General features: G+C 46.4%; 1 protein-coding gene across 2 annotated transcripts in view; it reads right to left on the bottom strand.

The window, feature by feature from the left end:
• NPHP1 (nephrocystin 1) overlaps window positions 1-12,716 on the bottom strand; it is a 271,740-nt gene that overhangs the window by 35,744 nt on the left and 223,280 nt on the right. For both annotated transcript variants that reach the window (XM_063918125.1, XM_063918126.1), the window contains exons 13-16: window positions 8,745-8,819; window positions 6,643-6,753; window positions 5,237-5,319; window positions 202-278 (exon numbers count right to left, since the gene is read on the bottom strand). In XM_063918125.1, coding sequence (XP_063774195.1) covers window positions 202-278; window positions 5,237-5,319; window positions 6,643-6,753; window positions 8,745-8,819 — 346 coding nt within the window. The remainder of the gene's footprint in view (window positions 1-201; window positions 279-5,236; window positions 5,320-6,642; window positions 6,754-8,744; window positions 8,820-12,716) is intronic.

Genomic DNA, 12,716 nt, shown 5'->3' with positions numbered 1-12,716 from the left:
GAAGTCATGTGATTTGTGCTATTGGATTATTAAAACAAATAAGAAGATAAAAGTAGTCATTATACAACATGTTCAGTATGTTTTGTTTTTGTGAATATTTATGTTGCAAAATCACATATATTATATCAGACATGATTAAAATACATTTGTGCTTTCTAACTGAAGGAGTAAAAGACTCCTGCTGACTTTTCCAGTGCTTACCACGTCTCGCTATAGATGGATCAACTTCTACTCCATGTTCATAGGGAGTGCCGCCATTTAACGTCAGTTCATAGGTCCTAAAACAGAAAATTGACCATGTCCATATTACTAAGACATGTAAGGGAAGTAGAACACTAACCATTCTCAAGAAGGTTATTTTTGAAAATATTTATGTTAAAGTTATGTATCGCACTCTATTATATTATTGTTTGTTATATTTTATGATGAGACTCATGTACAGTAATCTTTACTGTATTACATAATAGTTCACTTGTTTTTCTGCTTTCATAAAACATAATGGTTGTAGTGAACTGCCTGTCTGGACAACAAATTAACAACAACCTCATTTGTTTAGCATTCCCTGAACATAAAGCATTCTTATGCAATGGTCTATGTTACAATTTCATACCCACTGGCTGTGTTAAGACAGATAAAGTAGATGGTAGAAGGGTTTGTGGGATTGGAGACCTGTAACCTCATTTTTGATTGGTCTGCAGAAGTAACGACAAGCAGGGTAATGTTAGGGGCAAGGAAAGGTCCTACAAATGCACCACAAATGGTATGTACAGACCCAAGCAGCAAGTTCCCACCTGCAGGGTAGTAGCCAGAACTTTGTGGGCCCTATAGCAACACTTTGAAGGGCCCCTGTCCCAATGATTCTAGAGAGACACTTCTCTGCAGCAGTTGTTAGTTTTATGCCCTATAATAGTGCCCTAGTTCATTTTCTGAACCATAGTAGAGCCTTATTTAATGTTATGCCCCATAGTAGTGCCCTAGTTTCTTTTATGAATCACAGTAGTGCTTAAGTTCTCCCTATGTCACATTTCAGAGCTGCCAGTACACATCATGCCGCACAGTACCCCCAATTCACATTATGATATATAGTGCTCCCCGTTCATATTGTGGTTTCATATTACAGGTTGAGTATCCCATATCCAAATATTCCGAAATACGGAATATTCCGAAATACGGACTTTTTTGAGTGAGCGTGATATAGTGAAACCTTTGTTTTTTGATGGCTCAATGTACACAAACTTTGTTTAATACACAAAGTTATTCAAAATATTGTATTAAATGACCTTCAGGCTGTGTGTATAAGGTGTATATGAATCATAAATGAATTGTGTGAATGTACACACACTTTGTTTAATGCACAAAGTTATAAAAAAATATTGGCTAAAATTACCTTCAGGCTATGTGTATAAGGTGTATATGTAACATAAATGCATCCTGTGCTTAGATTTAGGTCCCATCGCCATGATATCTCATTATGGTATGCAATTATTCCAAAATACGGAAAAATCCGATATCCAAAATACCTCTGGTCCCAAGCATTTCGGATAAGGGAGACTCAACCTGTATATACCATAAAAAAAATGCCCTACAGTTATTTTTATACCACACTACAATGAGCAGGTCCAGGGGCATACCTAGATATATTGCAGGCCCCAAGGAAGAAGTTTGAAAGGACCCCTATGTACCATGAATCTCTAATTCAGCAGTGCAATTGCAATTGAATTGCGAACGCATCGCTGGGGGCCATTTGCATGCTGGGCGGTCTTGTCCTGTACTAATTTAGAAAAACTGCAATTGAAGCTGAATAAGGTCCAAATATGTTTTTGTCTCTCACCTACTTTATGCATCTGACTATAACGTCTTATGGGAGATTCTGAAGGAGGAGAGATTAACAGGCTCCATATGCTCTGACAAACCCACAATTGCACTGTGGTCGGAGAAGAGGAGGCATCCTTATACTATTAGGGATGTATCATTCTATTATATATGACTGATTTCAATAATAAGTGCCAATAGAAAGGACATTAAAAATTTTGGTTGCATTAATTGTTTAGTTAAGGAGTGAGGTACTTATGTGTGTCCTCTTTACAGGCAGCTTTGGCAGTGTGCACATTTGATGGTACCTACCTATTGTTATTTATTTGCATATTATACTGTATCATGTAAGGTGGCATTGTTTGATGGGGAGGCCTCAAGCTGCAGCTCCATCCGCCCTATTATTGATCCATCTCTGGGCACAGGTACTGTAGCTATGTGACTGATCAGCAAAAACTAGCAGTGCACCCCGTACCTAATCCTACCAGGGGATCTGGTTAGCATACTGGCGTTGTGGATGCTGGCAGTCAGAATACAGACGCTCAAATCCTGACACTGGTCACAAGACCAACACCGGGATACCGACATCGATGTATTAGTAATGTAAAACTTATATTCCAAATTTTTAGCAATAAACAGAAAAAGCATCTGCAAAAGTCACACGGCCTATAAGGCAGAGCCATAACTGGTGCCAGGAAGCGACCCACGCCCCCCCTCTAGTAAATGGTGCCAGGGGGCGACCTGCGGCCCCCACTCTAGTGCCCAGTGTACAGCAACTGGTACCAGGGGGCGCCATCTGCCCCCCACTCTAGTGCCCAGTGTGCCGCAACTGGTGCCAGGGGGCGACCTGCAGACCCCCACTCTAGTGCCCAGTGTGCAGCAACTGGTGCCAGGGGGCGCCCTCTGCCCCCCCACTCTAGTGACCAGTGTGCCGCAACTGGTGCCAGGGGGCGATCCGCGGCCTGCCACTCTAGTGTCAAGTGTGCCAGTACTGGTGCCAGGGGGCGACACACGACCCCCCACTCTAGTGCTCAGTGTGCCAGTAATGGTGCCAGCGGGGAGACCCACAGCCCCCCACTCTAGTGCCCAGTATGCCGTTACTGGTGCCAGGGGGGGGGGGGGGGGGACCCGCGGCCCCCCGCTGTAGTGCCCGGTGTGTCGGTACTGCTGCCAGGGGGGGGGACGATCTGCAGCCTCCCTCTCTAGTGCCCAGCGTGCCAGTACTAGTGCCAGCGGGGCGACACGTGGCCCCCCAATCTAGTGCCCAGTATGCCAGTACTGGTGCCAGGGGGGCGACCCATGGCCTCCCACTCTAGTGCCCAGTATGCCGGTACTGGTGCCAGGGGGAAACCTGTGGCTCCCCACTCTAGTGCACAGTGTGCCTGAACTGGTGCCAGGGGGGCGACCCAGGGCCTCCCACTCTAGTGCCCAGTGTGCCAGAACTGGTGCCAGGGGGGCGACCCGCAGCCCCCCACTCTAGTGCACAGTGTGCCTGAACTGGTGCCAGGTGGGCGACCCACGGCCTCCCACTCTAGTGCTCACTGTGTCGAAACTGGTGCCAGGGGGGTGACCCGCGGCCCCCCACTCTAGTGCCAAGTGTGCCGGAACTAGTGCCAGGGGGCGAACTGTGGCCCCCCACCTCTAATGCCCAGTGTGCAGGAACTGGTGCAAGGGGGGTGACCCACGGCCCCCCACTCTAGTGCCCAGTGTTCCGGAACTAATGCCAGGGGGAACGACTCACTGCCCCCAACTCTAGTGCACAGTGTGCCGGTACTAGTGCCAGGGGGCGACCCGCGGCCCCCCACTCTAGTGCCCATTATGCCACTGCTGGTGCCAGGGGGGTGACCCGTGGCCCCCCACTCTAGTGCCCAGTATGCCGGTACTGGTGCCAGGAGGGAGACCCACGGCCTACAACTCTAGTGCCCAGTGTGCCGGAACTGGTGCCAAGGAGGCAACCCGCGGCCCCCAATCTAGTGCCCAGTGTACTGGAACTGGTGCCAAGGGCCTACCCGCAGACCCACACTCTAGTGCCCAGTGTGCTGGTACTGGTGCCAGGGGTCGGCCTGCTGCCCTTCACTCTAGTGCCCAGTGTGCCAGTACTGGTGCCAGGAGGCGACCTGATGCCCTCCACTCTAGTGCTCAGTGTGCCGGAACTGGTGCTAGGGGGGTGACCCGCGGCCCCCCACTCTAGTGCCCAGTATGCCGATACTGGTGCCAAGGGGGCGACCCGCAGCCCCCCACTATAGTGCCCGGTGTGTCGGTACTAGTGCCAGGGGGGCAATCTGCAGCTCATAAGGTAATGTGACAGCACACACACACAGAGGAAAGGTTAAGCACAATTAACCCATAAAGAGCCCGTCAGGGAGACACAGAGATGTTTGGAGCCAGCCCCCACCGCGCCCTTATCGCGAATGCCAAGCTTAGCCGGGTCGCAGACCAAGTACCCTGATAAGGGACTTAGTACACTAGTAATCGCTCCCCCCACCTGCTATGACCCCCTGGTACCGCTGAGGTAATCTGGAGTCACACTGGAGGAGCTGCGCGTCCCTATCAGTCAGCGTCTGTGTCCACTGCAGAGGGAAAATGGCGCTGGTGAGCTGCTGGATCCTCTCATAGTGAAACCCCGTCCCTTCAATGGCGCGCGGTCTTCCCGCTTTTTTCTACTGGCTGAGGAATCTGGTGCTTAAAATGGAGAAAACCATTTTAAGGCTGTGGTGCCAGTATGGGTACTGTGTACAGAGTACGGGGACGCAGTTGTGTACTGTGTCCAGAGACGCATTCTGCCCCCGTTTAGAAGCCATGCGTCTCCGTACCCTCATGCCGCCATAATGGCCGGCGCCCCGCTAGCCGGGACGCCGGATCAGTACTCACCACTCTTCATTCTTTATTCTTCTGGCTCTGTTAGGGGTGGCGACGTGCTGCGGGACTGTACGCTCGCCGTGATGGGCTTGCGAATAGGTCCCTCAGTAGCACAGTGTCCTGTCAGCGGGGAACGGGACCATTAACCCTTCAAGATGTTGCCCCCCCCCCCAAGTCCCACGAAGCAGGCATGCTGGTGCCATCCAGTCCTGCCTGAAAATAACAAACATATAAAATCAATGCAGAAAACTCTTCAGGAGCTTCCTTCAGCGTGACTGGCTCCTTCGGGCACATTTTCTAAACTGAGTCTGGTAGGAGGGGCATAGAGGGAGGAGACAGCCCACGCTATCAAATTCTTAAAGTACCCATGGCTCCTAGTGGACCGGTGTATACTCCATGGTACTAAATGGACCCCAGTATCGGCTCGCACGTAAGAGAAAATTTGAGCTACATATAATACATACAGCAAATTAAATTTAAAAAATAGTATATACAGAGCTGATACATTAACCTTAAAAATATTTTTTTTTATTTCAGTAAAGTTATGACATTCAAATCAACCTACTTTGAAGGTATCGGAATTCCATTGACATCAAAAAGTTTCAAGAAGGTCCAACCACAACTTAACTCTCCCCTCTCCCCCGTTGACTGCAAACAAATAAATGGAATAAAACATTTTTTGAAAATATTCTGTGGTATAGGAAAAATAAACATAAAATGATGGACATTGAGTCTAGTGATTATACTGGGGAAGCACATTAATGTGAACTGACATCTCTCGAAACATAAGAAAGCAACTGTCCAGAGTTTCCTAAGTGTGGGCAGTGACATAGACTAGTGTATAAGGGGGGTCATTCAGATCTGATCGTAGATGTGCTAAATTTAGCACATCTACGATCAGTTTCTCAGACATGCGGGGGGGACGCCCAGCACAGTGCTGGCCCTACCCCCAAGCAAGGGTGCAAAAGCATCGCACAGCGGCCATGCTTTTGCACCCGCTGAGTAGCTCCCTGACAGCACAGCTCCTACACACTGGCAGGCCGCTACTAGCCGCATCCCGAGTCGCAGTGGCTGCGTGTGACGTCACGCAGCCACAGCAGCCCGCCCCCGCAACGGTCCGGACACGCCTCCGTTGTCCGGACCGCGCCCCGCCAACGGCGTTCCCACCCCGAGACTGCCTCTGCCTGTTAATCAGGCAGAGGCGATCGCAGCCCTGTATACCACCATTGTGTCTGGGATCACTTTTAAATGATTTTTGCCCAATCTTTGCTTCATCACAATCATAACTGGTATAACTTTGCATTATGGCTCATCAGAAAGCATGTGCTACGCAAGTGAAATGTGGTCACTGTCCGACTGTTCCCTGCCATATATGACATATACTGTATGCACGACATTTTGGATTGTAAGGGCAAATCTGTCAAAAATCTAGCCAGCTAAAGGTTGGGCTCAGTGGCTGTATTAGCCATTGCATAGGCCATTTAAGACTACAGGATTTTGCTATCTATGCATTTTAAGCACAGTACATTTATAAGATAAATGAGAAGGACAGAGTACCCAAGAACTTGCAGAACAGAGGCTTCACACAGCCCTCCCCTCTCTTTATCTGCTCTAGGTTGCACAATAGAAGGTGTACTATGAAATTTAATGTATGCTTAAAGGCTCAAAGAAAAAGTCCACATTACACTAATTCATATAATTGAAATATGGACTGCATGACTCACCATAATGGTCTTACAGTTATCATTGAAAATATACAATTGTCTTTGTAAAATGTGTAATGTGAGAGGATATTTGTTAACATATTATCAAAGTTTCAGACTAGGGGGGATATCCAACTAGAGGTGAAACATCTGATGCGAAAAACTGATGTTCTTTGCTCTTTTTTCCGATGTTTCACCAATATTTTTTATTTATTTTTTCAGGGCTATTTTTCCCGGTTTCCCCTTTGCCCTTCTCTAATTCACTTACATTGCGGATATAGGTAATTCCTACTTCAAACAGGATTCCTATTTCTGGGGACTGACTGCCAGATCTCACAAAGCAATCACCATCCAGCAAACTTGGAAGAATACCTGTGACCTAAACACACAACATGACAATAATTGTACATAAATATGTGTTAAACATTTACTGTTATTGCCGTTAAACAGCTTTATTTTTCTTTTCACCCTCGGTTTATAGTACATAACAAAGAGTCACAATGATTTGCTGAGTGGAGTTAATTAGGCATCTATTAGCTTTCCTAAAATTACAAAATAGTACAATAATATGGCGAGGATGCAACACTTATTGTGAAGACTGATTTTAGAAAAGTCCAATTACTGAAACATTAAAAATGACATCAGCTCTGCAATAAATAAAACAACTCTGCCTATGGTCATTTTAAACATAATCATCATCTGTATCATAATTATAAAGGTGACTCCTTGATTACAGTTGCCAGACTGGTTTATTTTAAATTATTTATTTTTTGATAAATGCTTTACTAATGCTGCTAATATGCAAGCTACTACAACGGTTGCTTGTGATGTCATGACTTCATGCCAAGGGGGCGGGGCCACTGGCAGCAGGAAGTCGTGCACTGCCCGAAGTGACTAGGATGGCTGTACAGGCTGCAGTTCCAGTCACCCTGCAAGCCAAATACAGATGCTGCGAGTCAGCGACGGTGCCACACCAAGGGCCGTGTGCCCTGGGGCGATGGCACCACTAGCACACCCCTTGTTACATCCCTGTACAATTCAAAATTCTCATTTTCTACCTTATATTCCATTTCCTACAATTTAAGCTCCAGCGAACAGGACCCCTGTTCTTTTATGTTACGGTTTGCTAATCATGGTCTGTACAGTTTGTTCTTAATGATTGTACAGTGCTACATTATATGTTGTTGCTTTATAAATAAATGATAATAATGATAAAAGATTTTCATTCTCTGTGTAAACTCTTAATTAAGATCTGCAATACTGGCAATGCTGTATTCTCTAATACACAAAAGGTTTCTGTTATGTTCTTGTGCCTTTCAACATAATAATAATAATAAATAATAATAATAATAATAATAATACTATATAAATATAATAATATGGTAACACATACCATAGGCCAAATAAGTGTAAATGCCCATTTTGGCATCAACTTTATGTTCTGTGTACATTGGCGTATATATATATAATGGGTGCAGGGTGTGAAGTGCACCTGGGCCCTTGGATTACAGGGGCGCCCACACTGCATGCCCTGGACTTATCCTCGCTCACTTGCCCTGCTGCCGACCGATCCACTTTTCTGACGATATCTTTGGAAATGTCTCTGAAGTCCTCATTAGAAAATGGTGACTGCACCAGATCTCTGACGATATTGCCGGAAATATGCGTGTGCAGAAGACTCTTGTACAGTGCCAGGGTCTTTCTGATTATTTGCACGTGCCAGGTTTATTTTTAGCATTTTGCACACGGGCCCCCTTCTGTCTTAAAACGCCCCTGGCTGTGTAGCATGAAAATATCAATATGTGTATGACATATCGCAGCTTCCTTGTATCACTTTGATACACCATAGATCCATGTGCCTGGTCACCTACACACATCTCTAGCTTACTATATGGGCTTCTCTGTATAATTATTAATGTACCTGTCTAGGCACATCTTATGCTCTTATGCCAGCTACTTAAGGTGTGCCAGGGGCATTTTAACAGAGGAGGGGGCCCCTGTGCAGACTCTGGGTAAGCCCCCTCCTCTGTACGGAGCAGTAGTCTCCGGCATTGTGCTGGAGTCTACTGAGCATGCGCAGGTCTCCGGAAACATGGCGCCCGCCATGTTCCGGAGAACAATTTCACTATGACCATCGAGGTGCCCATTCTGGATGAGATTTTTGCCGCGGCTGCAGTGCGAGACGATGGACTCCGGAAAGGTAAGTATTCAAATATGGGTGCAATGTGTGCGGTGTGGGCCCCCCTGGAGCCAGGGGCCCGTGTGCACCGGAGCCATTATAGAAACGCCAATGAGGTGCACTATTCCCTGGTCTTGGTGCCTGAGCAATAGGTTGGCTACTACAAGTTAGGTCTGGATAAATATACTCACCCTAGGAGAAAATGTCCATGTTTTGGAGTTTTTGGGCAGCCACGCAGCTCTTACTGTATGAATGTTGCCTAATACCTGAAAACATGAAAATACATAGGCTCTATTCAGTACATATATTACATTTAGTGCTCTCTCTATATAGGGGTATATGCAATTCACGGCGAATCGCGGCAATTTTTCGCCGTTTTTTAATTCGACTTAATTCGACAGGTGAATTCCGGAAGGTGGCTGCCGGAATTCACCATATTCAATGAAAAACGGATTCGCCAGAACCGCGGGCGAAAATCGGCCGATTTGGCGGATTTTGCCGCGATTTTAAAAAACGGGAAAAAACGGGAAAAACCCAGAAAAAAAATATGGCGTGGGGTCCCCCCTCCAAAGCATAACCAGCCTCGGGCTCTTCGAGCTGGTCCTGGTTCTAAAAATGCGGGGAAAAATTGGGCAGGGATCCCCCGTATTTTTAAAACCAGCACCGGGCTCTGCGCCTGGTGCTGGTGCCAAAAATACGGGGGACAAAAAGAGTAGGGGTCCCCCGTATTTTTAACACCAGCATCGGGCTCCACTAGCTGGACAGATAATGCCACAGCCGGGGGTCACTTTTATGCCGTGCCCTGCGGCCGTGGCATCAAATATCCAACTAGTCACCCCTGGCCGGGGTACCCTGGGGGAGTGGGGACCCCTTCAATCAAGGGGTCCCCCCCCCCCAGCCACCCAAGGGCCAGGGGTGAAGCCCGAGGCTGTCCCCCCCCATCCAATGGGCTGCGGATGGGGGGCTGATAGCCTTTTGTGATAATGAAAAGAATATTGTTTTTTCCAGCAGTACTACAAGTCCCAGCAAGCCTCCCCCGCAAGCTGGTACTTGGAGAACCACAAGTACCAGCATGTGGGAGAAAAACGGGCCCGCTGGTACCTGTAGTACTACTGGAAAAAAAATACCCAAATAAAAACAGTACACAGACACCTTGATAGTAAAACTTTATTACACACTACCGACACACACATACTTACCTATGTTGACACGCCGACTGCCACGGTCTCCGACGACCCGAGGGTACCTGTGAAAAAATTATACTCACCTTCCAGCGTCCAGAGGTACATCCACGTCCAGAGTATAATCCACGTACTTGTTAAAAAAACAAACCGCAAATACCCGCTCCATACCGGACTGAAAGGGGTCCCATGCTGACACATCAGACCCCTTTCTCCCGAATGCCGGGACATCACGTGACTCCTGTCACTGAAGTCCCTTCAGCCAATCAGGAAGCGCTACTTCCGTGGCGCTCACCTGATTGGCTGTGCGCTGTCTGTGCTGTGACAGCGCATCGCAAAGCCGCTCCATTAGTTTCAATGGTGGGAACTTAGCGGCTAGCCGGGGGGTTACCCGCGGTCAGCCGCTGACCGGCGGGTGACCTCACCGCTAGCCGCTAAGTTCCCACCATTGAATATAATGGACAGGGCTGTGCGATGCGCTGTCACAGCACAGACAGCGCACAGCCAATCAGGTGAGCGCAACGAAGTTGCGCTTCCTGATTGGCTTTAGAGACCTTTGTGTGACAGCTGTCACTGACAGGTCTCATTCGGGGTAAGGGGTCTCATGTGTCAGCATGGGACCCCTTTCAGTCCGGTGGTCCGTGTGTTCGTTTTCTTTTTTTGCCAAGTACGTGGATTTATCTCTGGACCCTGGTTGAGGTGAGTATATTGATCTTTTCTTTTCAGGTATCCGTGGATTCTACATGGAGAAGAGGACCGATGTCGGCGTGTGAACATAGGTAAGTATGTGTGTGTGTGTCGGCAGTGTGTAATAAAGTTTTACTTGTCACGGTGTGTGTGTACTGTTTTTATTTGGGTATTTTTTTTCCAGTAGTACTACAGGTACCAGCGGGTCCGTTTTTCTCCCGCATGCTGGTACTTGTGGTTCTCCAAGTACCAGCTTGCGGGGGAGGCTTGCTGGGACTTGTAGTACTGCTGGAAAAAACAATATTCTTTTCATTATCACAAAAGGCTATCAGCCCCCCCATCCGCAGCCCATTGGATGGGGGGGGGGACAGCCTCGGGCTTCACCCCTGGCCCTTGGGTGGCTGGGGGGGGGACCCCTTGATTGAAGGGGTCCCCACTCCCCCAGGGTACCCCGGCCAGGGGTGACTAGTTGGATATTTAATGCCACGGCCGCAGGGCACGGCATAAAAGTGACCCCCGGCTGTGGCATTATCTGTCCAGCTAGTGGAGCCCGATGCTGGTGTTAAAAATACGGGGGACCCCTACTCTTTTTGTCCCCCGTATTTTTGGCACCAGCACCAGGCGCAGAGCCCGGTGCTGGTTTTAAAAATACGGGGGATCCCCTGTCAATTTTTTCCCCGCATTTTTAGAACCAGGACCAGCTCGAAGAGCCCGAGGATTTTACCGTTCCAGCAATAAAAATAAAAAATAAAAATATTTTAAAAAATATATAAATAATATTAGTGCCTCCAAAAAAAAAAAAAAAAAAAGTACCTAATCCCTTCTAATATAAATAGATATGCTATTCCTAAAAAAAAAAAACACCAAAAAAAACATGTTTAATTTTTTTTTATTGTTTTCACCCTCCAAAGTGTGGCGGATTGAAAATGACGAATTTGCTGTCTAAAAGCACTGCTGTCGAATTTCCAAACTTGAATTGAATATGCTTTGGTCGAATTGCAGCACTTGTATCACTGCAGAAAAGTCGAATTTGCAAAAATTCTAATTTCAAAAAGTCGAATTTTGAAAGTCCGTTTTTTGGTCGGAAAGCACTGAATTGCATAGGCGAATTTTTTTTTTGGGCGAAAATGACCCGAAATTCAACAATTTCGGGAATTCGACCGCAATTGCATATACCCCATAGTGTGATATTGGTAATGACTGAGCAGTCATTTTTTTTTTTTTTTTTAAGTACATTTTTCTGCTGCCAGGTGCCTGCTAATACTTACACCTCTGGTAGCAGAAACTACGGTTACATACTAGTCTGCATGATACATGTATTACATTCAATGCGCCCAAATCATATATCAGGAATCCGACCAAATTTAAAATTGTAACACGAACTCTGTGGGCCCCATAACGACATACTGAATGGGCTCCTGTCTCAATGATTCTTGAGAAACACCTCTCTGAAGTGCCCTAGTTTATTTTATGAACCGTCATAGTTTCTCCAATTCATTTTATAACATACAGTGCCCTCCAGTTCAAATTATGCCACATTACAGTGCCCCAGTTCATACTGTGCTACACTATAGTGCCTCTATTTCATATTGTGATACAATATAGGGCCTCTGTTTCATTGTGCCACACTATAGTGCCTCCATTTCATACTGTGACACACTATAAATTCAAGCAGCCTGCAACCCCAACAGGACTCGAACACTAGGGATAGCTTCCCATACAAAAGGGGGCAGTATGGATGGTATAATGGTTAGCATTACTGCCTCACAGCACTGAGGTCATGGGTTCGATTTCCACCATGGCTCTAACTGTGTGGATTAGCGAGAAAGTATCCCGCACCTGGACTACTAGTAATTGATTTTTTAATATTAGGAATTATATGTTAAATTCTTAGTGTACATAACACATGTGTATATAAACATCGGTGCTACCCACTGATCCAAAAGTATATCGAAGAAAAGAATTGTGGCAGGGATCAGTTCATTAGGGTGCACTCATCCCATTCACAAGTGTGTGCCTGTAATATTTAATGATTTCATGTATTTATTACTGAGTATGTATTCTCAACCAAAAATGACCAATATCCACGTGGAATATTTCCCCTACTTTTATTCCACATATGATATTATTATGGCCTAAACATTCGACCATACAAAAGCGAAATATTTAAAAACAATATAGAGATAGAAAAACGTGAAGAAAAGAAGATCTTTATTAGACAGATTTCTGTCTTGTGTACAAATAAATGTTTATTAAAACCAAATCATGTGCCGCCTGTTATTTCTTATATATTCA

The sequence above is a fragment of the Pseudophryne corroboree genome, chromosome 4, assembly GCF_028390025.1.
Source record: "Pseudophryne corroboree isolate aPseCor3 chromosome 4, aPseCor3.hap2, whole genome shotgun sequence".
NCBI lineage: Eukaryota > Metazoa > Chordata > Amphibia > Anura > Myobatrachidae > Pseudophryne > Pseudophryne corroboree.
The sequence above is the reverse complement of the archived record's forward strand: the minus strand, read 5'-3'. Positions and strand labels throughout refer to the sequence as shown.